Source organism: Miscanthus floridulus, chromosome 14 (genome assembly GCF_019320115.1).
Source record: "Miscanthus floridulus cultivar M001 chromosome 14, ASM1932011v1, whole genome shotgun sequence".
NCBI classification, from domain to species: Eukaryota; Viridiplantae; Streptophyta; class Magnoliopsida; order Poales; family Poaceae; genus Miscanthus; species Miscanthus floridulus.
This window is the reverse complement of record NC_089593.1, coordinates 84,827,221-84,850,127: the sequence shown is the minus strand read 5'-3', so window position 1 is coordinate 84,850,127 and position 22,907 is coordinate 84,827,221. Positions and strand designations below refer to the sequence as shown.

Sequence of the window (22,907 nt, the reverse complement as noted above, 5' to 3'; positions counted from 1 at the left end):
GACATTCTGTCAATCAATCATCATGGCCCGTGGATCTAGCTTGAAATCCTAGCCTTTTGTTTGGCCATAAAGGCTGACATTGTAGCATGATTTGGTGACCAAAATGCAGGCATGTGTTTGACAAATGTGTGTCCTTTCCTGCTGGCTCATGGCCATCTACATCAATATATATGTACACATATTCCCTTTGTTCGTGTTTCATCACCGACAAGGCCAGCACAGCTCTGGGTTTGTTGCTATGTGCACTCATGATAGCGCCACGTACGGGTCGTGAACTGGTGTTTTTTTCTTTATTTGTGATAGCCGTCATACTGATAGTGTGGTTTTCTTTTGCACGTTTGTGTGTAAGTAAGATGGGAACAGATTATTTGAACAAAAGTTGCCTTGAGTTTCTTGAGCTAGGTAGCTGCATCATGATGGCACTTTTTCATATAAGAGTCAGATGTGTGGCACTAGAAGCTGGACATTTGAATTCCAAAATTGTGGCAGCTTTAGCATAAAATAGGGAGGCTAGGTTATCATCATCTATAGCCCCAGGGTTCCACGTACTTACATGAGTATGATGTAGAAGTCTTTCTAAGGCCTCGTTCAGCTTGCTGAAACTTGGCTGAATTGGCTGAAAAACACTCTTCTGACTGAATTGTTATGAGAGAAAAACACTGTTCCAGCTGAAAAAACAAGCTGAATAGTGCGGATTATAAGGTAAGCCGAACAGGGCCTAAAAGTTTATTCATCAATGTGTTTCCTACTTTCCTTGGTTTTGTTTTTTTAGGTTCAAAATAGCTTCGTAATAGAAAAATGACATGACATCTATGGCCCAACTAGGACCGGTCTAAGTCCGAATTTGGATTCATAGTAGTACATTGCTACAAAAATGCAAAATAATATTTGAAATGTATTTTTATAAGATCTAGCTGTATAATTTTATGTTATCTAGCTGTATACTTTTTATGTGCTCCAGTTGACAGTTGTTTATCAAAATGAAATATAAAACTTGCACACTTGAAATGGGTCATGGTCAAAGCCATCTATAAAAACAAACCCAATGTGTATTACTGCAAATAAACACCCAATTATTAAACGGTTTTATTTGTCCATCTCGACAAATTGAGTGAGAATCTAAAGTACAAGTCCAATACTAAGTTTCATTTTTCTTATAAAAGGGAAAGCTAATAACATCTTCTTTTCAACTTCTGTGCATTGGGCAGGATTTTAGGGAACGGTAGCAATTTTTTTTTCTTTTCTTTTTGATGAGTAAGGGGAAGGGCCAGCATGAATAGGCGAATGAAAAGAGAGCCCACCCAGATGGTCCAGTTCGAATTTATACAAAGTTGGGCCATTGGAACCCAAAATTGACCCATATGCCAAAGGCACCCTGGGCCTAATTGTCTGTCAGAGTGTCAGTGGAAGTAATCATCTGACTGGCCTTCAGAGCTCAGGGTGGGAAAAAACAGCTGAAATAACAGGAAGGACTGCAGCAGATTTTACAAAACCAAATCAAACTAGAGACGCAGACTGGAGCATTTGCGACCAAAAACTACAACAAACGACAGACCAGAGGTTCAGATACTAAAAAGGGCAGGATGAACTCTAGCAACCCAAGCAGAACGGTAGATCAGTAGACAGATCACAAATCCCCGTCCTATCTGAATCGAGTTCTAGTAGTAGTAGAAATTAGATCGAGCTCGAACCAACAGCATGCATCATCTGAAGACATGCAGTTCAGTGCTGCTCGTGCCGTTGGCTGACGGCAGGTGGCTGGAGCATCCACCACTTCAAGCTGATCGCCGCTCCTGGTGGCGCCGCCGCCGCCCTAGCTTCCTGGCTCGTCGGAGTCGTCGGGACTGCAGTTTTTGCCGGTAAGTTCAGGTGGGGACTTAGCTTTTCTTGAGCTGAAGAAGGAACTGAACAAAGAACATGCGAAGCACAAGCACCCGATGGATGCTCTGTTGCTCACCAGATGTTCAGGTTTGGAAGGGCGGCTGCTACTGCCGTAGTAGAGGAAGCTGCGGTGTTGGTGGTGTGCAGGGATTCCCCCAGTGCAGCCTTCTCCTTCAAACATGAACACAGAAGGACTTCCAGGTCAGATCAGTTGCGCTGAGCTCAAACTCCATGAAAAATGCATTTGGGAGGTAATTAACTGATGAGAAACTAAAACAAAGACAACTTCCATTGAAATAGAGTGCATGGTTTCACTCTGAGAAGTACATGTGGGAATTGGAGATTATAAAAGAGTACTGAAAAGTGTGTGTTATGTGATTACCTGCACTACCAAGGATGTTTTTTTTCGCAGTTTTTATTAGAAAGGAGAAAATAAAAAGCCAAGTGCCGGCCAATTTTAATTCTGAGTGAAAACCAAGGCCGAAAACCATTTGGCTAGGGAGAGCGTGCCGCCCACCTGTACAATTTTGGTACAACGACCAATTAATTAACTTCACACCACTACTAGCTCATGTATGCTATGTATAGCCAACTTGGTGAAAACTGACCCAACTAGGAACTAAACCAATGATGCTTTGTTTGCTGTACAGGTGTAATAAGAAGATTTGTTACCTTCTCTAGAATGCTATTTTGTTCCATCAGAAAAGCTTCCTGCAAGTAGGGATTAAAAATACAAAACTTCCAATTACTTCCACCACCTCTCACAAATAAAAACATGAGAACCGAAACAAGCAATAATAAAGAATTTGAAGAGCTACTTAAAAATCTAAAATTGATCAACATTCTAGCTACTTAATTTGCGATAGAATAAACAAGTTGTTTTTATTAACGATGTAAATTAAAGGTAATTGCTTTATTTGGCATATTTGCCTTGTTTCGGAGCTCCTCGATCGAGTTGAGCAAGATGTGGTCCTGAAATAGATAAAGTAGGCATCAAAAAGGCACTGTGAGCACTGACGTGTGAGTAACAGTTGTAATATACGGAGTACATTATGTGTACAATCACCGTGCATGTGTCCTGCACTGTACCTTCCTGGATCTGATGTTCCTCAGAGCGCTGTCTATCTGGTGCTCAAGCTGCTGTACCTCTCTGAATGTCAGGGACTCAAGTTGCTCCCCCATGAGATTCCTGAAACAGGAGTACATGCATATGACAAGTGTCAGCAGATGAGGGCCCTATTATTCACATCTCCAGACCCTGTTTAGTTCCATTTGCCATGGCAAAAGTTTAGTCCCTAAATTTTTGCTGTTAAACTTTAATCTTGCTTGAGATGTTTAGATCCATGGCAAAAGTTTGGGCTAAAAGTGCAAAATGAGGTATCCTTCACACCCCCAATGCTTTTAGCCTAGTTTTGCACCTCTTGAGGAGCAAATGTCAAAACTTTAGTCCCCTTTTGCTACACCTGTTTAGATCCATTTGCCCAAAACATGGGCTAAAAGTGCTGGACAAAAGTTTTGCTAAAGAAAATAAACAGGGCCTTATATATGAGACATGATTGTTGGATATATTATGGGCTTGGCCATATAAAATTTAATAAATCAAATAAAACTCTATGGTCCGTAACATTAAGTGTTGTATGGTTTAATACTGTATGGGATTTTGACTGAACGTTGACTCAGCTTATTTGGTTGGAAATTATAATTGAGAAGCTGAAAAAAGGACACATGAGTGCCACACGTGCGTGCGCGCCGCCGCCGCCGGCGACGGCCGGGCCAGGGCGTGGGCGTGGCAGGCAAGCGGCAAGCAAGCGAACGGGCGGGCGTGGCTAGGTTTTGTCACTTAATCCACATAATTACGGGAGTTTCTCTCTTTTATGGTGGAAGCGAGTTGATTGCGCCAGTTACCGTCTCTTCGTGTCTTCGTCTCCTGAGTTCCTCCGTTGGCCTTCTCCCTCCCCGCCACAGGCATAAATTAGATATTCTCCGTCAGTCCAATTCTCCCTTCGCTTTCGAGAAACCACATCTCAGCCGCCCTTGGGTTTCCCCGTCCCGTACCTCTGCGCGCACGGAGCAACGGGAGAGCAGTTGCCTCCGGCACCCTCGTCTGCCTGTGAACCTTGCACGGGGTGTGCGGCGATTAGGTTTTTGGGGAGCGATTCCGCGACTGCGCGTCCACATCGTAGACGTCTTCTTCCAGGTGATCGCTCGTGGAACAGCAAGGTGTCTTCTTCCCGGTGACCGTTCGTGGGACTGCACTACGAACACCTTCCTACATCAACTATGGTCCACAACTTCGAGCAACGCACTATGTCTGGTGCGAATGGAGCCTCTGATGCCCTCGGCATGGGACCCTCCACTGGGTACACTCTTAACTCTCTGATTACCGTACTTTGCGTACTTACTGTATCGATCGGTATGTCATACTTGCATGCTGTAGCGTTTGTTAGTGATATACACATACACATATATGTTGTCACGAACCTACTGATGTTTTATTTCTGGATTAAATTGATCCTAAAAATGCCTAATTATCTAACAATCCAAAAACATAATTTTAGGCAATTTTCTGTCAGTGGTTTTGCTGCTGCTTTGAAGCCGAATAATTTTGATGGCAAGAATTTCATGATATGACGTGCCAAGATGGTGTTGTGGTTAGCTGCTATGAACTGCTATCATGCAGCACAGGGGAAGCCTGAACAATTTACTCCTAAAAAGGAGCAAAAATTCTTGGCTGTCGATAACCTGTTTTGAGGCACCGTGATTAGTGCACTTCATAGTAAGTATGAGAAAAACTATGTATCTTACACATCAGGCAAAGAATTATGGGATGCTCTTGAGGCAAAGTTTGAAGTTTCTAATGCTGGTAGTGAGTTGTACCTTATGGAACAGCTGTATGACTACAAAATAGTTGAAACCCGTTCTGTAGTGGAACAGGCTCATGAAATACAGGCGCTAGCAAAGGAACTAGAACATTTTTCATGTTTGTTGCCCAACAAGTTTATGGCTGGCGGTATAATCGCTAAGCTGCCACCTTCTTGGAGGGATTTTGCTACTTCTCTAAAACACAAGAGACAAGAGTTTAGCGTGGCTGAGCTTATTGGATCTCTTGATGTTGAGGAGAGGGCGAGAGCAAAAGACAACAGTGGAAAATGAGTTGAGTCTTCCGCTGCCAATATGGTGCAGAAGAAAAACTCATTTGCATCCCGTAATAAAAAGAAGAAGAAGATACAAGAGAACAACAATACAAAGCCTAAGCAAACTGCTCAGTTTAAGAAGAAAAACAACAAGAAATGTGGAGGTTGCTTTGTTTGCGGGAGTGATGAACATTGAGCAGGTGCGTGCCTAGACTGCAAATATAAGCAAGAAAAGAAATTAGCAAATATGGTGATTAGTGAGACTGGAGGAGGAACATCTGGGTATGGTAATTCTTTACCTTTTATTCTTTCAGTTTGTCTGTCACCTGAGTGGTGGATGGATAGCGGTGCTAATATTCATGTGTGTGCTGATGTTTCTTTATTTAATTCCTATCAGGCCGGCGGGACTGGAGCCTTGCTGATGGGAAATGGTTCGTATGCGCGTGTTCTTGGTGTTGGTACAGTCGTTCTGAAGTTTACTTCGGGAAAGATGGTGCTATTAAAGAACGTGCAACATGTCCCCTCCATCAAGAAGAATCTTGTTAGCGGTTCTCAAATGTGTCGCGATGGCTTTAAAATTGTGCTTGAGTCCAATAAGTGTGTTGTGTCGAGACATGGAACATTTGTTAGAAAATGTTATGATTGCGGAGGCTTGTTTCGCTTATCTTTACTTATTGAAAACTAAAGATGAAGCGTTGCATTATTTTAAAGTCTATAAAGTTGAGGTAGAAAATCAACTTGAGAAGAAAATCAAATGTTTGCGGTCTGATCACGGGAGAGAATATTTCTCAAATGAATTTTCTAAGTTTTACGCGGTGCATGGAATTATTCATGAGAGGGTGTCATTATACTCACCACAGTCCAATGGGATAGCAGAGAGAAAAAATCGCACTCTAACTGATTTGGTTAATACCATGTTAGAGACTGCGGGACTATCTAAGGAATGGTGGAGTAAGGCTATATTAAAAGCGTGTCATGTCCTGAATAGGGTGCCCACAAAGAACAAAGAAATTACACCATTTGAGGAATAAGAGAAGAAGAGATTAAATCTCTCTTACCTGCGAACTTGGGGTTGTTTGGCAAAGGTGAATGCGCCAATAAATAAAAAGTAAAAGTTTGGACCAAAGACTGTTGATTATGTTTTTCTTGGTTATGCTATTCACAGCGTGGGTTATAGATTTTTAATTATAAATTCTAGTGTTCCTGAGATGGCTGTTGATACAATCATGGAATCTAGAGACGCTACATTTTTTAGAATGAATTTCCCATGAAAAATGCACCTAGCACGACTGGTCATGAATTTATAAATTCCCATGAGCATGAAAATTTTACTCCGATAGAACAAATTGAGGAACCCTATATGCAAAATCCTAAGGAGGATGACACTATAGTCACTAGAAAAAGTAAGAGACATAGGACTACAAAGTCTTTTGGTGATGACTATATTATGTACCTTGTGGATGACACACCAACGACCATTGAAGAGACATATTCCTCTCCTGATGCTGACTTATGGAAGAAAGCAGTACGGAGTGAGATGAATTCTATTATGTCTAATGGAACTTGGGAAATAGTTGATCGTCCTTATGGGTGCAAGCCTATAGGGTGCAAATGGGTGTTCAAAAAAAAGCTTAGGCCTGATTGTACTATCGAGAGGTACAAGACAAGACTTGTGGCCAAGGGTTATACTCAAAAGGAAGGTGAGGATTTCTTTGATACTTATTCACCGATTGCCTGATTGACTACAATTCGAGTTTTGCTTTCCCTAGTAGCCTCTTATGGTCTTATCGTTCATCAAATGGACGTTAAAACAGCTTTCCTAAACGGAGAGTTAGAGGAGGAAATCTATATGGATCAGTCAGATGGGTTTATAGCAAATGGTCAAGAAGGCAAGGTGTGTAAATTATTAAAGTCATTATATGGCCTAAAATAAGCTCCTAAGCAGTGGCATGAGAAGTTCGACAGAACTCTAACATTTGCTAGCTTTGTTGTGAATGAAGCTGACAAATGTGTGTACTATCGGTATGGTGGGGGTGAAGGAGTTATTTTGTGCTTATATGTTGATGACATACTGATATTTGGATCCAGCCTCAAAGTGATTGAGGAGGTGAAGGAATTTTTATCTAATAATTTTGAAATGAAAGATTTGGGAGAGGCTGATGTTATTCTTAATATCAAGCTTCTGAGAGAAAGTGATGGTCGGGTAACCCTGTTACAATCCCACTATGTGAAAAAGGTGCTAAGTCACTTTGGGTTTAGTGATTGTGAACCTGCTCCTACACCTTATGACCCTAGTGTGCTATTGAGGAAAAATCGGAGAATATCAAGGGATCAATTGAGATATTCCTAGATCATTGGTTCGCTCATGTATCTTGCTAGTGCAGCAAGGCCTGACATCTCATTTGCTGTGTGCAAGCTAAGCCAGTTTGTGTCAAACCCAGGAGATGATCACTGCGTGCTCTTGAGAGAGTGATGCGCTATCTAAAAGGCACTATGAGCTATGGTATTCGTTATACCGGACACCCGAAGGTGCTGGAAGGCTATTGTGATGCCATCTGGATCTCTAATGCTGATGAGCTTTATGCCACAAGTGGATATGTGTTTTTGCTTGGAGATGATGCTGTTTCCTGGAAGTCTTGCAAGCAGACTATCTTGACGAAGTCTACAATGGAAGCAGAACTCACAGCATTAGACACCGCTGGCTCTGAGGCTGAGTGGCTTCGTGATCTCCTTATGGATTTACCAGTTGTTGAAAAACCCATACCGACAATTTCTATGAACTGCGATAACCAGACTATGATTACGAAGGTTAACAGTTCTAAGGATAACATGAAGTCCATAAGGCATGTTAAGAGACGACTAAAATCTGTCAGAAAATTGAGAAACTCCGGAGTAATAGCATTGGACTATGTTCACACGTCTAACAATCTGGCAGATCAATTCACTAAGGGTCTGTCACGCAATGTGATAGAAAGTGCATCGAGAGAGATGGGTTTGAGACTCACATGAAATTTACTATAGCGGTAACCTGTTCAATGTAATCGGAGATCCCGTGAAGTAGGATGGTGAAACAAGCTAGTAGTAAATTGTGATGAAAGATCCTTAGTAAGACTCATTTCTAATGCATATCTTTCCTTTCTATAAGGTAGGTTGGTTTTTACCTTAATGTGTTTCAAGTGGCTTGCTAAAGCAAAGATGTTGTCCTACAGAACATCTTTTGAGGAACACACACCTATATGAGTCAGACTGCTAGTCACAGTTTATGAGATTTGGGTGATCTCTAAATACTCATAAAAGGCACTGGAGTATGACTTATATGTTTCAAATAGAGTGGATGCCTTTTGCAGCCTAGTATCAGCTAAGGACTTTAGTGACATTCACCTCACACAAAACTATCAATTCAAGGCTTAGTCCATTGTCCAGTTGTGACTGAGTGAAACTATTGCTCTAGATGGATGTTCAACTTAACAGTCTCCATCGAAACACTGGTATATAAAAGAAATGTGGTTCTGAGACTACTTTGTTACAAACCCTAGAGTTTGGTGGGGATTATTGGATATATTATGGGCCTGGCCCATATAATATTTAATAAATTAAATAAAACTCTATGGTCCGTAACATTAAGTGTTGTATGGTTTAATACCGTATGAGATTTTGACTGAACGTTGACTCAGCTTATTTGGTTGGAAATTATCCATCTTAATTGAGAATCTGAGAAAATGACACAAGAGTGCCACACGCACGCGTGCCATGGCCGTGGCCGTGGCCGTGGGCGTGGGCCGAGTCGAGGCCGAGGCCGTGGCCGTGGGCGTGGGCCAGGCCGAGGCCGTGGTCGTGAGCGTGGTCGTGGTAGGCAGGCGGCGAGCGAGCGGACGGGCGAGCGTGGCCAGGTTTTGTCACTTAATCCACATAATTACGGGAGTTTCTCTCTTTTATGGTGGAAGCGAGTTGATTGCGCCAATTATTGTCTTTTTGTGTCTCCGTCTCCTGAGTTCCTCCGCTGGCCTTCTCTCTCCCCGCCGCAGGCATAAATTAGATATTCTTAGTCAGTCCAATTCTCCCTTCACTTCTGAGAAACCACATCTCATCCGCCCTTGGGTTTCCCCGTCCCGTACCTCTGCGCGCACGGAGCAACGGGAGAGCAGGTGCCTCCGGAACCCTCATCCGCCTGCGAACCTTGCACGGGGTGTGCGACGATTAGGTTTTTGGGGAGCGATTCCGCGACTGCTCGTCCATGTCGCAGACGTCTTCTTCCTGGTGATCGCTCACGGAACAGCAAGGTGTCTTCTTCCCGGTGACCGTTCATAGGACTGCACTACGAACATCTTCCTGCATCGACTGTGGTCCATGACTTCGAGCAACGCACTATGTCTGGTGCGAATGGAGCCTCCGCTGCCCTCGGCATGGGACCCTCCGCTGGGTACACTCTTAACTCTCTGATTACCGTACTTTGTGTACTTACTGTATCGATCGGTATGTCATACTTGCATGCCGTAGCATTTGTTAGTGATATACACATACATATATATGTTGTCACGAACCTGCTGATGTTTTATTTCTGGATTAAATTGACCATGAAAATGCCTAATTATCTAACACTGACGAGTGAGCAAGAGTTTTTATCTGACAAATGCACATGTTTTTTTTCAGAGATTGCTTGGTTAATTTGATATATATATCCAGATTGATTGAGCTTCTGTTTTTAATAGCTGTTTTTTGTCCGACAATATTTGCAACTTGTTACCTTTGGCTCTTCTGTAGAGCTTCAAGTTTGGACCTCAACTTGATGTGGTCATAGCTCATGTTCTCCTAATAAAAGTTACAAATGAAAGTGGTAGTAAGATCAAGAACACAATGAATGCACAGCTGTTCCACATAGGTTAAATAAACTTTTAGTCACATAGAAATATTCATACAGTATTCCCACTTTCCGTACCTGCGATTCTTCAGGGTAATCCTCCGTCACATCCCTATCTTCACATAGTAAGTACCTCTCATATCGGTCAAGGATTTGTTCCATGCTGTTATTTGTAAGAACAAGAAAAAAGGGAAATGTTTATTTGATACATAATATATCACCCTATTATCAATTTACAAGTTTCTCTCTATCCTCATCCCGTGCAACACATCGTATTAATAATATTATATCTTTCAATCAAAAAGGAGAAAATTGTTAACTTGATGAGCTCTATCTGTAACATCATTTATATAAATTTTAGTTCTACACTCTCCACTTAATTAGAGTATAGAATAATGCACTCCTTTCGTGCCAAAAAGAGTGCAATTCTAGATTTTCCATAAGTCAATCAGCTTGAAGTTTGTCCAAACCTATAAAAATTGTACTGATATTACTACTGAATAGGTATTATTAGATGAACTCAAGAAATATTTTTTAAAACCTATTCAAAGATATAAATATTAATACTATTTTCTATAATGTGGTCAAGCTTAAGGAAAAAAATGATTTAGTGTAAAAACCTAGAATTACACTCCTTTAGTTTTGGGATGGAGGGATTATTATATCACATATGCAGGAATAAAGATCACTGGCGATCAAAATTGTGGACAGAAGATCTATCATATGGATAATGCATGGAGTACATGTAACAGTACAAGCAATTCACGTCCAATAATTAGATCAATCAACGGTTGAGTGATCCACAAATGTATAACTAGCAAGCACGCCTCTGTTCTTTTGGACTCCAGAAACAGCTCATTCACATGCACCATGTGGATATGTAAGTAAAGAAGAGTTTTAAGGCCTATTTGGTTGCACTGAAGCCTAAGATTGCCACGTCAACCTTATTAGTATTAGGCAAATTTATTGTAGCGCACAACAAACGTGGTGGAGAAATCGGTGACCACAAAGTTTGTTGCACTGGTTAGAAACTAGCTAGGGACAATGGCAGTGCACAATCTTTATTTATAGCTCATGTTTCCGACGCATGGTTTCTGTTTAGACTCTTTAAACTGATTAGTTTTCTTACATACTGTAGCTAATTAAACTTTTTCTTTTCTCCCATAAATATCTCACCTCTCGTTGCATATCAGCTTCTTAATCTCTTTTTTTTTTCTTGCATGAACGAATGGTCATAGATATTTCTGATTAGTTGTTCATCCTCTTGATTAGTTTCTTTGCATGGTTGATGGGCTTTATTCATTCGCTGTTAACACTAGCAAAACAAGAGTGAGTCCGGAACCTCAACCTAGCTTCCGTAACAATAGCTTGTTAATTGGACACCACTTTCACAGAGATTGATGCCGTTTCCTTGGAGAAATGGTTTAGACGGCGATGGAGCGAGTAATTGTTATCGTTATTAGTCAAGTCAATGTCCTAAACAGAACGATGCGCGCGGCTGAAAGCAAAGCGCCAGTCCGAGTCCGTAGCGTCACGTTTTGTGAACAGGACATGTTTTTTCGTCGACGGAATCTCGGTGTCAATTCGTCCAATGGCGGCCAATGGGCATGCATATCTGTGCCGGACACACACCGGTCACCAGAGGCGGCCAGAGCCCAACAGCAACACCGACCTTTCCTCATCTGAACAGGAGCTGAGCTTTTTTGGAACATGACATGCATGTCCCGGATCGGAGCTAAATAAAGCTGGTGTGGCTGGTCTCGAGAGCTTGCTAGCAGTGCACATAGCACGGTGGTGGCAGCACAGTGCCGTACACGGCCCTGAACAGGAGTGTACTATACTTCCATAAATAGCGCGTGTACGTAGGGTGCCCGTGCCTGCCTCCGGCCAAATAGTGAGATGCCTGCCGTGCGTGTACGACTGTAGTAGTACGTACGTGCCACCACTCACGGATTCACCTCACCACACCACACCACTACCAGATAAGAAATGGTGGGCGTAGTCCTGCAGGAGTACCACCATGCAAATATATATGCAATGCATTCTGCATGCACGCGATCGATCGAATTGAACGCGCGCGAGCACGTATGTAGCATCGTACGTACGTACCTGCCGTGCGCGGCGAAGTGGTGCATCCTGCCCTTGTCGGAGAAGATAAGCAGCGCGACGTCGGCGTCGCACAGCACGCCCAGCTCCCGCGCCTTCTTCGCCAGCCCGCGCCGCCGCTTCGAGAAGGTCACCTGCCGGCTCACGCTGTTCTCGATCCGGCGCACCTCCACCTTGCCGCGCCCGCGACCCATTGATCTTCTTCGATCTCTATATCTATCTATACGCCGGTGTTCGTTTATTTGGAAGGCACAGGCACAGGCACAGCAGCCGGCCGGCCGGAGCTGGAGACGAGATTATATAAAAGAAAGAAACACGCACTACGAATAAGCCGCCGAGGCCGAGCGCTGTGCTAGCCAAGCCTTGCTATTTTTATAGCACGCAGGGCGCCGGGGAGGGGACTGGATCGACTACTGGACATCGGAGTACAGTAGCGTCTGCGCGCTCACTGGCTGTCGACCGCCGGTTGGCTGCGGCGGTGGGCGACCACGTACAAGAGTGTCCGGATGCCGGAGCCGCCGGGACCCGCGGAGGAACAGCCAGATTCCCGTCCTTAGGACCCTGGGCTAGTTAGCTTCCTAGGAGTTGCCTGTATTCATTTGCAAGAATGCCTATTCGATCAGGCAAAGCTAAAACATGCGTCATGGTGGGAGACCTGGGTGACTTGTTTGGCAAAAAGTGCTGTCTCGAAGTTGCTTATAAAGCTGATGAGTTTTGCCTGGTGAGGCAAGGTCAGAGAAAATATGTTTGGTTGGATGCCTGTGCCTGAGAATGCTTATGCGAGTGAAATTTTACTTTTTTTATTGTTTGTATATGATTAATGAACGCTATTATTGTGTGTTTACTAAATAAATAACTTAAGTTAATTATCTATTCTTTGTTAAAATATTAATTTAAAATTATTATTTTTTCTAATGACAGATCTCTATATGTATTTAATTATAGTAGAAAGAGATAAGTAAAGACAAAAAATTATTTTTGTGTTTAGAAAGTAAAAAAAATTGTCGCTACGTGACTCCTATTTCATTAGCTAATCATGGTGATTAGGCGAGACAACACTCATGCCAGAGCCAGGCGCTCAGTTTCGAATTACACTATAATATTTTTCTGTATAAATATACAATAATTTATGGTATCTTATATACTATGTTAGCGTTTATACATGGAAAAAGGGAGAGGAAGAACCTGTTGTAATCATGGTCTTATGGAATTAATCAAGTGACCATTCATATCAATAAAGATACTTTATGTGTTTAGACCAGGCAAACTACGCAGCCTAAGCCAGGCGGACGTTTTCCATCGCCTAGGCGTGCGCAGGGCTGCCTGGGTCAGTCAAGCTCTCAGGGCTTCATCCAAACACTGCACAGGCAATTTTCAGGCGAGCTCCTAGCCATGCATCTTGCGTCCAAGTTCGTATCCAAACAGGCCGCTGTTTGGTTGATGCCCTGGAAGTCAGCCTGGGCTGGTAAAGAAGCCAGGCATCGTTTGGTTGTTTAGCTTGCCTGGGTTATACTCACCATTCTGTACGAGTGCAAAGATTACTTTCACATGAAGTGTATTTCTTTGATAAAGTAATTGTTGATATATGGAGCATTTCACATCGTGAGAATAAATAAACCAAATATCTCATATAAAATAAGTTTATATTTTCAGATGGGAACAACACATTATTATGAAACAAATAAACCATGAACTCATGTTCCAGACAATGAGCCCTATTCATAATCTCTCGCTGAGTTTTCAAGCTATAGGCTGACAAATATTGCAACTTAAGATTACATAATAATTCGCTGATACACAAAAGCATATCTCATAGGCTGTCCCAAGAGTCTGAAACTTCTCCATCAGCGTCAGCTACTGACTGTCAAGTTTGGCAGCACCTAATTAGCAGGTAGTCATACTGTACATACTGAATTCAAAAGGGCGCAACAAAAATAGACCCCATCAGCCATAATCAAAAGATCATGCAGCTACAATCAGCCATAGTCAGTCATAACCAGGGTCACTGCCAGATAGATATTTAAACACCCAACGCTCAAGATATTCTTGACCCATATTGATAAGGAAGCTGCGATGGACTTGCAAACAGTTTTTGGAGGCATCGCCAGCTTCTTCTCAATGCATACCAGTAACAAATTCAGATATAACTGCAGGCCAATTTGTAGCTTTTGCCCTTGGATTTGATCCTGCAGCATTTTCACCTCCCTTGCCCTTAGCATTCATGCTGCTTTCTCCTGTATCCATGTAGTGGACTACAGAAAAAAAAAAGATTGCAGTGAAGAAAACAGCAAGCAACAGTAAAGAAAAATATTGATAAATGATAAGACATTGAGCATCCGAGCTCCGTGCTGGATAACATAACTAGGAATCGGTTCTATATCCATCTGAGCATCATGTGAAAAAAAATGTACGAAATAAATTCACATGTACAGATTTTTTTCATGTCTGTCATTTTGTACAACAACTGTTAGATAGGTTACTACTTTAATAAATTTATTAGATGGCAAGCGTTTAATTACTAATTCTTCCAAAAATGTAAGATGTAAAAATATAATAATGGAAGCTATTTCCACTGACAGGATAGCAGTACGCACATGCTAAAAGTAAGCCTAATTTCACATGCTGCAAGGCAAAAGAGCGATCTGTTTGTGTAGCAAGAAAATAGTGAATTGGAAGTTACATCTGTTTATCAAATATCACCAAGGAAACTAATAATTGCAGAGAAAAAATAGATCTGTATGGACCATTGCGTAAACTACAACCAAGACTAATCCAGCATATATAGAATAATGAAATAGCAAAAGGGATTTTGCTCCCACCATTGTTGCGGATCTGAGAACAAATCTTGAAATCAACCAAGACGAAAAAACGAAGTAAGAGAGGAGGCAACCAGATCCTTGCTGCACCAAGAGGATCACCCCCATCTTTATGGATTCTATTGCTGCTTTTTGGCCTTCTCTGAGAAGAATGCAAGCACGGGGAGAATATGAAAAGGGGAAGAGAGAGGTGGCTACGGGAGAGAGAAAGGGGAAAATGAGGAGGGAAAAGATAAGACCGGGTCCGCTCCGTGATTATAGCCAGGCAAGTTCGTGGGAGGCCCAGGCGCTCGATTTCTTACGCCTGGTGCCCGGCAACCGGTCCATGCAGCCCCCACCAGGCAATGATAGTCAGGGTTCCAACTTCCAACCAAACAGAGTCCAGGCAACTTCCAGGCAGGGGTCCAAGCCAGGCAACTTTGGCCAGGGTACTATCCAAACAGCCCCCCAATGCGCGGGATCGTCGCCTCATAGTCATAGGAGGGATTCCTGAGCAGAGAGGATGGCTTCCCCTTTCCGGTCTGCCCAAATGTGCATGCGGTGGGACGTGGAATCTATTTTCATAATAAATTTAATCGTAGATATAATTGCAGCAATAAAAAGAGCTAGCATTACAACAACGAAGCAAGGTTCACTATCTAGTTAAACTACTTTTTAATCATTTTTGATGTTTTACTCTGGCAATATAATGGTTTTTTTACCATTAGTTAGACGTTCCTATCACGTATCAAGGGGAAGAAGGAAGAAGGCTTGCTTGTGAACAAGGACAGATTCATCAGCATGATGTTCCTCATGGGCCAACTTGTCATCACTGATTCTCTGGACAATTTGCTAACAAAAACTTTAACTTACCTCTGTTAAATACTTTAGCCTATCTCTATTGAAAATTATAATTAGAATATGTACTTAGCTCCTAGCGTGTACTGTATTTTTGCCCCTAAATATTGAGCTTCCATGTGTTTTTCTGATTATAGCTTTGTTTCACTATGTTAATTCTTTTTTTTGTTGATACCTTAAGTAATCCTTCCAGGAACGTGCACATCCAATTGTTATAGATCCTCTAGAGCTGTTCGGTTGTTAGGGATTGCTAGGCTGGAATAATTTCTGCCTAGATTGTTTCACTAATTTATATAGCCTTTATCACCTGGAACTATTCCTGGTTGTATTCTATCCTAACCCAACAAGCCCTGATGTGATACATGGTGTCATCCCTCTAGTCGTAGCCTAGGTGTCAACCGGCTGGGTGCACCATGCAGGGCCAGAACAACTGGTCTTGGCTGAAATTATTTGAATGAATAGACTGGACTAGATTAACTCGTTGTTGGACTAGATTGGGTTGGATGTTTCAAAAACATTTTTTTTCTTAATCCCTAAAAGAGGATTAAGAAAAAAAATGTTTGCTTGATCATGATATGCATAACTTTTTTACATCCGATAATTTTTTTTATTTATAGAGAGATAGCATATCTTTATTTAAAATAGACTAAAATAATAGTTACATGTTATATTAAAAATAAAAGAGCCGTGAACGAGCTGTTAGCTCAGTGGTTTAGTCGCTAGCGCTCACTACCCGGGTTCGAGCCAAGCTCTATGCGGGTTTTCGCATGGGTTTCCCCCTAGTTTTATTTTAGGTGGTGGACATATTCGTGTGGCACCACAATGAGAACTACTAACGTGAACTACTAACGTGCCCTTGGTCTACAAGGCATGTGCGGCTTCGGTGTGCATAGGTCGTAGATATAGGGTGTGCGTGCTTGTAGTGTGAGTGCGATGTGTGGAGTTTATACCACAACTTATATAGGGGGTGCTTAGGACTGCTCCACTTTCGTTTTTGCAGCTCCGCTCCACCAACTCTATCATGGAAAATAGCTTTATCATGGAGTTTGTAGAGCAGGTGATACTGTTTGGCACACAGCCAAACTCCAGCTCCAGGAATAGATTGTTTTCATGTAAATGGTCTATTATGCCCCTGATTAAAATGGCACTTAATATTTTCTAAGAAGAATAGAAAACAAACGATAGAAAAAACGTGGGAAGCAAAAACTGGAGTCACGGCAGTCAAGCGATGGGGCAAGCGAAAACAAATATTTTCCGTCGTGGCAAAAACGGGAAAAAAAAACGTGGGAAGCACAAAAAACGTAGAAAACAAATATTTCCGTACAGGGAAGAAAAAAACGTGAGAAGCAAAAAAAACGTAGAAAACAAATATTTTCCCTAGCCGCAGTCAAGCGCACGGGAAAGCGAGTCGAATGGATGGAAACTAGCGGTCCTCCAAAAACTAGAGTACTCTTGAGGTGCTCCAGAAAAAACGAGGAGTTGGCGCTCAACTTCACTTTTTTCTTCGAGCTGAAGGTGTTTAGTAACGCAGAGCTGGAGCGGAGCTGTAAAAAACAGGAGTGGAGCAATCCCAAATACCCCGTACTTAGGACTTAGGAGTCCATGCTAAAAAAAGAAAGAGAGCCTAGTATGGCCAGAAGGTAACAACTGTATGTAGGCTTGGCTCCAGGGAAACAAAATTCTTACACCCAAAATTAAAAAGGCTATACAAGGGTGAGATTAACATCTCAGAAGAAGAGCTGCAAAAGATGGTTAATATAACAAAAATGCTATAGGACACATGTGTGTTTTGTTGGCACATGAATTGTGAGCCGTCCGATCTGACGCGTGGTGTTTGCTTTTGTCGCCCGATCTTGTGTCCGATCTCTCTGCGCCATGTGGTTTGTTTGGTTCTCTGTGTTGTGGGTCCTGATTATCGGTGCTACTGTTTGAGTTTCTTTGGGACTCGCGCCCGAATGTGGAGCGTCTATTCCCCTCTTTTCCTCATTTTCATTTTCTCTCGTCTTCCTCGCGTTCTCCTCGGCGGCGACTGGCGATTTCTCTAGGGTTTGGCTCACAGGCGGTGTCCCCGACGACCTGTGGCGGTGCCGCCGCCTCGTCGTGCTTGATATCAGCGGCAACGCGCTCATGAGCCCCATCCCGCCGGCGCTCGAGACCCTGGTGCTCAACTCCAACCAGCTCTCCGAGCCCATCCCACTGGAGCTCGCGTCGCTCGCGCCCACGCTCAGGGACTTGCTCCTCTTCGACAACCGCCTCTTGGGTGAGCTCTCGCCATCTCTCGGCGACCTGCGCCTGCACGAGTCGCTGCGCGCCGGGGGCAATCACGACCTCGCGGGCATGATACCGGACTCCTTCTCCAGTCTGTCCAGCCTCGTCGCGCTCGGTTGGTTTTGCTCCAGTGCGTATGTGGTCTCTGTGTCGTCGTGTTCTGTGGATGCGCCTTCCTCATTCTGGATTTTGTTGTCGTTGTTTTCATTCTGGGCGGATGGGTGCTCTCTGCCTCCATGTTCTGCGTATGTTGATATGCGGTAATGAGATCCGGTTCATAGGTCTGTTTGTTGATTGAGTGATGCACGTATGGTTGATTGAGTGTTGCCTTGGCTGTGTGCAGAACGTTGTGCTGGGAGTGGGCAGGCAGGCCAAGCTGCGGCACCCTGGTCAGGTTTCCGCTGCCGTGGGCTGATGGCTGCCGCGTCCATGCTTTTTTAGCTTGATTTAGTAATGTTTTTGTTTGTTCATTTTTTTCTTTGCTAGATGGTTTGGAAAAGGCCTGGTGGTGTAGTTGATTTATCTAGCTCTAGTGATTTTGAAAATGATGATTTTGAAGATGTCCATTCTCAGCTTCCTTTTGTTCTCAGCTTCCTTGCTTAATTTCTGCTCTAGATGTGTGATTGTTTTTAACTCCTGTTATATAAATTGTACTTTTGTACACGTACTATTTGATATCAACCTGTGTTGGTAGTATGGAGGTATGCTTCAACTATTGAGTGCCATGTACTTGTGGCATGGTGCCATGATCCCTGTGTTTGTATTTTCCTTTGTAAAATTGGATGTTTCTGATAGCTTTATCTTGCTTGACTGACAGGTTTGTCTATCAAGGTTGTTATCTGTGTTTTAAGGAAAAGATGGACCCAAGTTTAATGATGGTGTCAATTAGTGCAAGTACACCTCTGAATTCTGTGGTGTATGCATCTGCATACACTGGTTCCCTAGGCTGACCCTGAGTTGTTGGATGCTTTCTTGTGTATGTATTTTTAGGACTCTGCATTTATCAGTTTGTGGTCTCAGTTCTATCTACCTTTGTCTTTTTACTATTTTTACATTGATTTCCTCATGGTCATTTTGTTAACAGAGTCATGTAATTTTGGCACAACACATCTTCTATCCGTTGGTGTTGGATGCTCGGAATTTTATGGAGTGTCACTACGCGTAAGTTTAATTGTCATCATTTCTATTACACAGAACCTATAGAGCACTTGGTTGTTTTGGGAGCGATTTTTTGTGGTTGCTGAGTCAAGAATGCATTGTCTGCAATGTTTTCCTAAACGGTAAACGGTCTTTACACGGTCGCTGTAACACCCTCGGTGTTTGGCTTCTACTAATTGCATTTCGTCTCATAAACATGTGCATCATCTATCTCATCATGTCATTTTCCCTGAAACATACATATGAAACATTGTATTGAAACATATGTATGAATTGCTTGTTTTTATTTTCTATATCACATGTGATCCTTAGAAGTGGTATAACAATTTTGTAAAGTGGTTGATTATGGTCTAATACGCCTTAACTATATTTAGTTTACTTGTTGGAACATTGTTCATGTAGACCAAAATGCCCAAAATGCCCTCAAGTGCAAGTTTGACTTAATTTGAACCATGGAGTGTCATCGTTTGACTGATTCAAAAGTCCAACTTAGAAGCTTTGCATGGCTGTGCACTCTTTACCAAAGTTGTAGCTAATTTATCAAGGAACAAAAGTTGTTTTATGACCAACTCTTGAAAATGGCTAGAACATGCTCAAACATGGCCCACAAGTCAGATGTACATGCTGATTTCATACTTAGCAAATTTTTCTAAGTCCCAAGCAGATTTCAGTTTCATGAGCTGATGTTTGGAGCACTGTATCTCACTGACCAAGCTGAACTAGCTCGAGCTCCAATTAGCAAACTTGTAGTACTCATGTAGGTCTTCAACTTTGTTAACTACGGCTTAACCTGGATCGCCACGGATTAGGAGTTGATGATCGTCAAACATGCTCTGTCAGTCGGGACAAGGGTCGACTGAATCACGGTTTTCAGAAAACCTTCAGTAACGTTGTGGCCGACCGACGCAGAGACTCGACGCCGCGTGTCCGCCACTCGTCGCCGGACTCCTGCTCGCGCTGGCCACGCGCCGTGCGCGTTCTGCCGTCGCAGCCGCGCCTTGAAGCCGCCCCGCGCCTGCCCGAACACACTCGCCGTCCCATTTCGCATTTCTCCTCCTTCCTCCGTGCGCACGGCGACCAGAGCACCGAGCACCGCCGAGCAAATTCCACCCAAACCCGAGCGCCATTGCTCGATTCCTCTGAACCACAGCTCCTTCGTAAGTCTCTCCACGTCCCCGACCCCACCGCCACTCCGTTTTTCGCCTCAGGTAGCTCTCACCGAGCGCGGCTCCACCGGGTCGCCATGACCGCCGCCGGCCGAGCTCGCTCGTGGCCGTGCCGCTCAAGCCCCTTATCGCTCCTTCTCTTTCTTGCGCTAGCTTCGGTTTAGGGCGCTGAAGCTCAGTGAGTGAGTCACTAGGGCCGTGACGTCGTAGCTTCGCCGGAGCCGGCCGTGCCGTGGCCGAGCGCCGCCGTGGCCTTCGCCACCACCGCTAGTGGCGTCAATAGCTGCGTCTAAGGGCTTCCTTAGGTCCGCTAGGTTGAGGCGAACCCGGAGGCACCATTGGTCTCACCGGAGAAGTCACCGACGGCGAGATACGCCGTCGCCTTCCTCCGCTCCCCTGCTTGTCTCGCTGCCACGCGGGACCCGGCGGTCAGCCGCCGAGACTCAGGCGGGAGTCCAGCCTGGGCCGCTGGCGCGTGTCTTGGGCCGCGCCTGTGTGCTCGCGGGCCGCCGTTACGTGGGCTGGCCCAGCTGTGGCTGAGTGTTTTTCCGATTTTGTTTTATTTATTTATTTCACAGATTGATGTACATCTTGAAAAATATGTAGCTCCTAGTATATAGATCCAAATGCTATGGTTCTAATTTTGTTAAGTTCCTGGTCATGTCTAGTATTTAACAAAAATATTATATGAGCACATGTTTTAGAAAAATTTGATGAATTAAATAGGAGTTTGAAATGTGTTTTTAGAAGCATGCAAACTTGTTTGAATTTTATCTTGAGTTTCTGTGGTCCAAAAATTATGAAATTTTGTGGGTCCTCTATTTTGGTTTATTTGAAGCTCTGGTAAAAATTTCAGAGCTAGTGCATGTGTAGTTTTTAAGTTATAGAATTTCCTTTTATTAATAGGTGGATCTTGTGTGAATTTTTATAATTTTTCTATAGATCTAGTGAAGGTAAAATTTTATGGGTACTATTATTATGCTATAATGATGCTAGGAAAAATGTGAAATCTGTTGCTTGACACTTTTCATTAGGATTTCTTAATTATGCCATTTTAAGCTAGTATGCCTTATCATTTTTGTGTAGACTGTTATACTTACTCAATGGCTTTGAAATTTTTATGGTAGTCTATGTGAAGCATGAGATAGCTACTGTAATTTTTATAGATTTTTATGAATAGTTTTAATATATATTGCTTAAATCACCTAATTAACTAAATAAATTGGAAAAGGATATTAAATAATTTATTTAGAAGTTAGCACTATACTTTCTGATGTTTCTTAGGTATGAAAAACAAGTTGGTAAACTTTGTTTGGTCAAATTGGGCTTTTGCATCATCATTAAATAATTAAGTTAGTAAACCTGTCAATTCTGGACAGATTCTAGATTTTCTGGAATTGGAGTTGGTCAACTTCAGAATCATGCTTTGATGTTTACAAATAAATTGTAGAGAATTTCATAAGCTTTCCAGAATGTCCTCTTGCAAGTCATTTGGAGTTATAGAACTCTGGTTATGATAGAATTAAGTTACTACTTGTTGCATATGAAGCTTTCACTGTTATTTTAAGTATGCCTTTACTATTCTAAGTTCATGGTACTGTTCCTAGGTGTTAGGCCCTTAACTGAAGATGAGCATCTTTATCTTAGGTTATGCAAGTTAGGTAAGTTAATCTTGTTCTTTCAGTTAAGTTAGAAATATGCTTAAAGTGATTTGAATAGGGCTAGTCTTACTCGGTAAACGAGTGTCCAGTAATGCGTTCGTAAACACTTACTACGATCCATTCATCATGAGCATCATGTCATACCTTATGCATCCATGGTATTTATCTTTTGCATCGGCATGCAATAGGTGTACCGGAAGGAGTGACCCTGCTGGAATTCGAGGAACTGAACGAGCAGCAGCAGCCGACACCGGAGGTTCAGGAGGAGCAGCCTTCAGGAGAAGTGCCAGACGAGGTCGCCGTTGAGTGCCCTGACCACCGTCCTTGCAACTTTGTGAAAGGCAAGCCCCGGAGCATATTAAGCCTCCTATTTTTCCGAACTGCAGTTACAGTATTATTTATTACATATATTGTTGCATTAAGTTTAGGTGTTGGATGCAAACACTTGCTGCATTTGTTACCCATTCCTTGTCCAGATATTGTTACCCTGAATCCTATGTAGCTCAGGTTCGAGTAGTGCTTAGCCCTGCTTTAACGCGGTAGAAGTCGGGTGATTTCCTGTCACCTGCGAGATATAGGAAGATACATGTGGCACGGTTGGCTATATTTGCTATCGTGGAAAAGAACCAGTCTTAATTTGAAATGAAGACCGGACGGAGGCTTGCCGGTTTGCAGTGACTCCGTCTGTGTCGATTAAGGACTGGATCTTGGAGCCTTTCCTGTTCATGTTGAACGCATGCCTCTCTCTTAGTTGGCCGGGTCTGGAGACCGACCACGAAGCCGAGTAGCTCACCTCAGGCCGGGAGTCGATAAGTATAAAGTGCGCCTCGGAAGGGAGCCGTAGGCGTGAGTCCAAGGGCAGGTGATTTAAAAGTCCTGATCGTCCTGGCAGAAGGGTAATCCCTGAGAGTGCTGGCGCTGATCGAACCCGCGAATTTGGTTCCTGAGATGTTCCAAAGGTGACCCACGGCTACCCTTGCAAAGTATGCCAGGGTGAGAGTTAGGAATATCCCCTCAGCTGA

The 22,907-nt window shown here is 43.0% G+C and overlaps 1 protein-coding gene across 1 annotated transcript; it reads right to left on the bottom strand.

The window, feature by feature from the left end:
• Positions 1 to 1,803: 1,803 nt before the first annotated feature.
• LOC136502613 (MADS-box transcription factor 20-like) lies at positions 1,804 to 12,280 on the bottom strand. The gene is made up of 8 exons (XM_066497872.1): positions 11,983 to 12,280; positions 9,952 to 10,036; positions 9,760 to 9,824; positions 2,971 to 3,070; positions 2,812 to 2,853; positions 2,554 to 2,592; positions 1,958 to 2,052; positions 1,804 to 1,844 (listed from the first exon to the last, which is right to left on the bottom strand). Exons 1-8 carry the CDS (start codon positions 12,171 to 12,173, stop codon positions 1,814 to 1,816), a joined length of 648 nt encoding a protein of 215 aa, XP_066353969.1. The 5' UTR covers positions 12,174 to 12,280; the 3' UTR covers positions 1,804 to 1,813.
• Between the last annotated feature and the right edge of the window lie 10,627 nt (positions 12,281 to 22,907).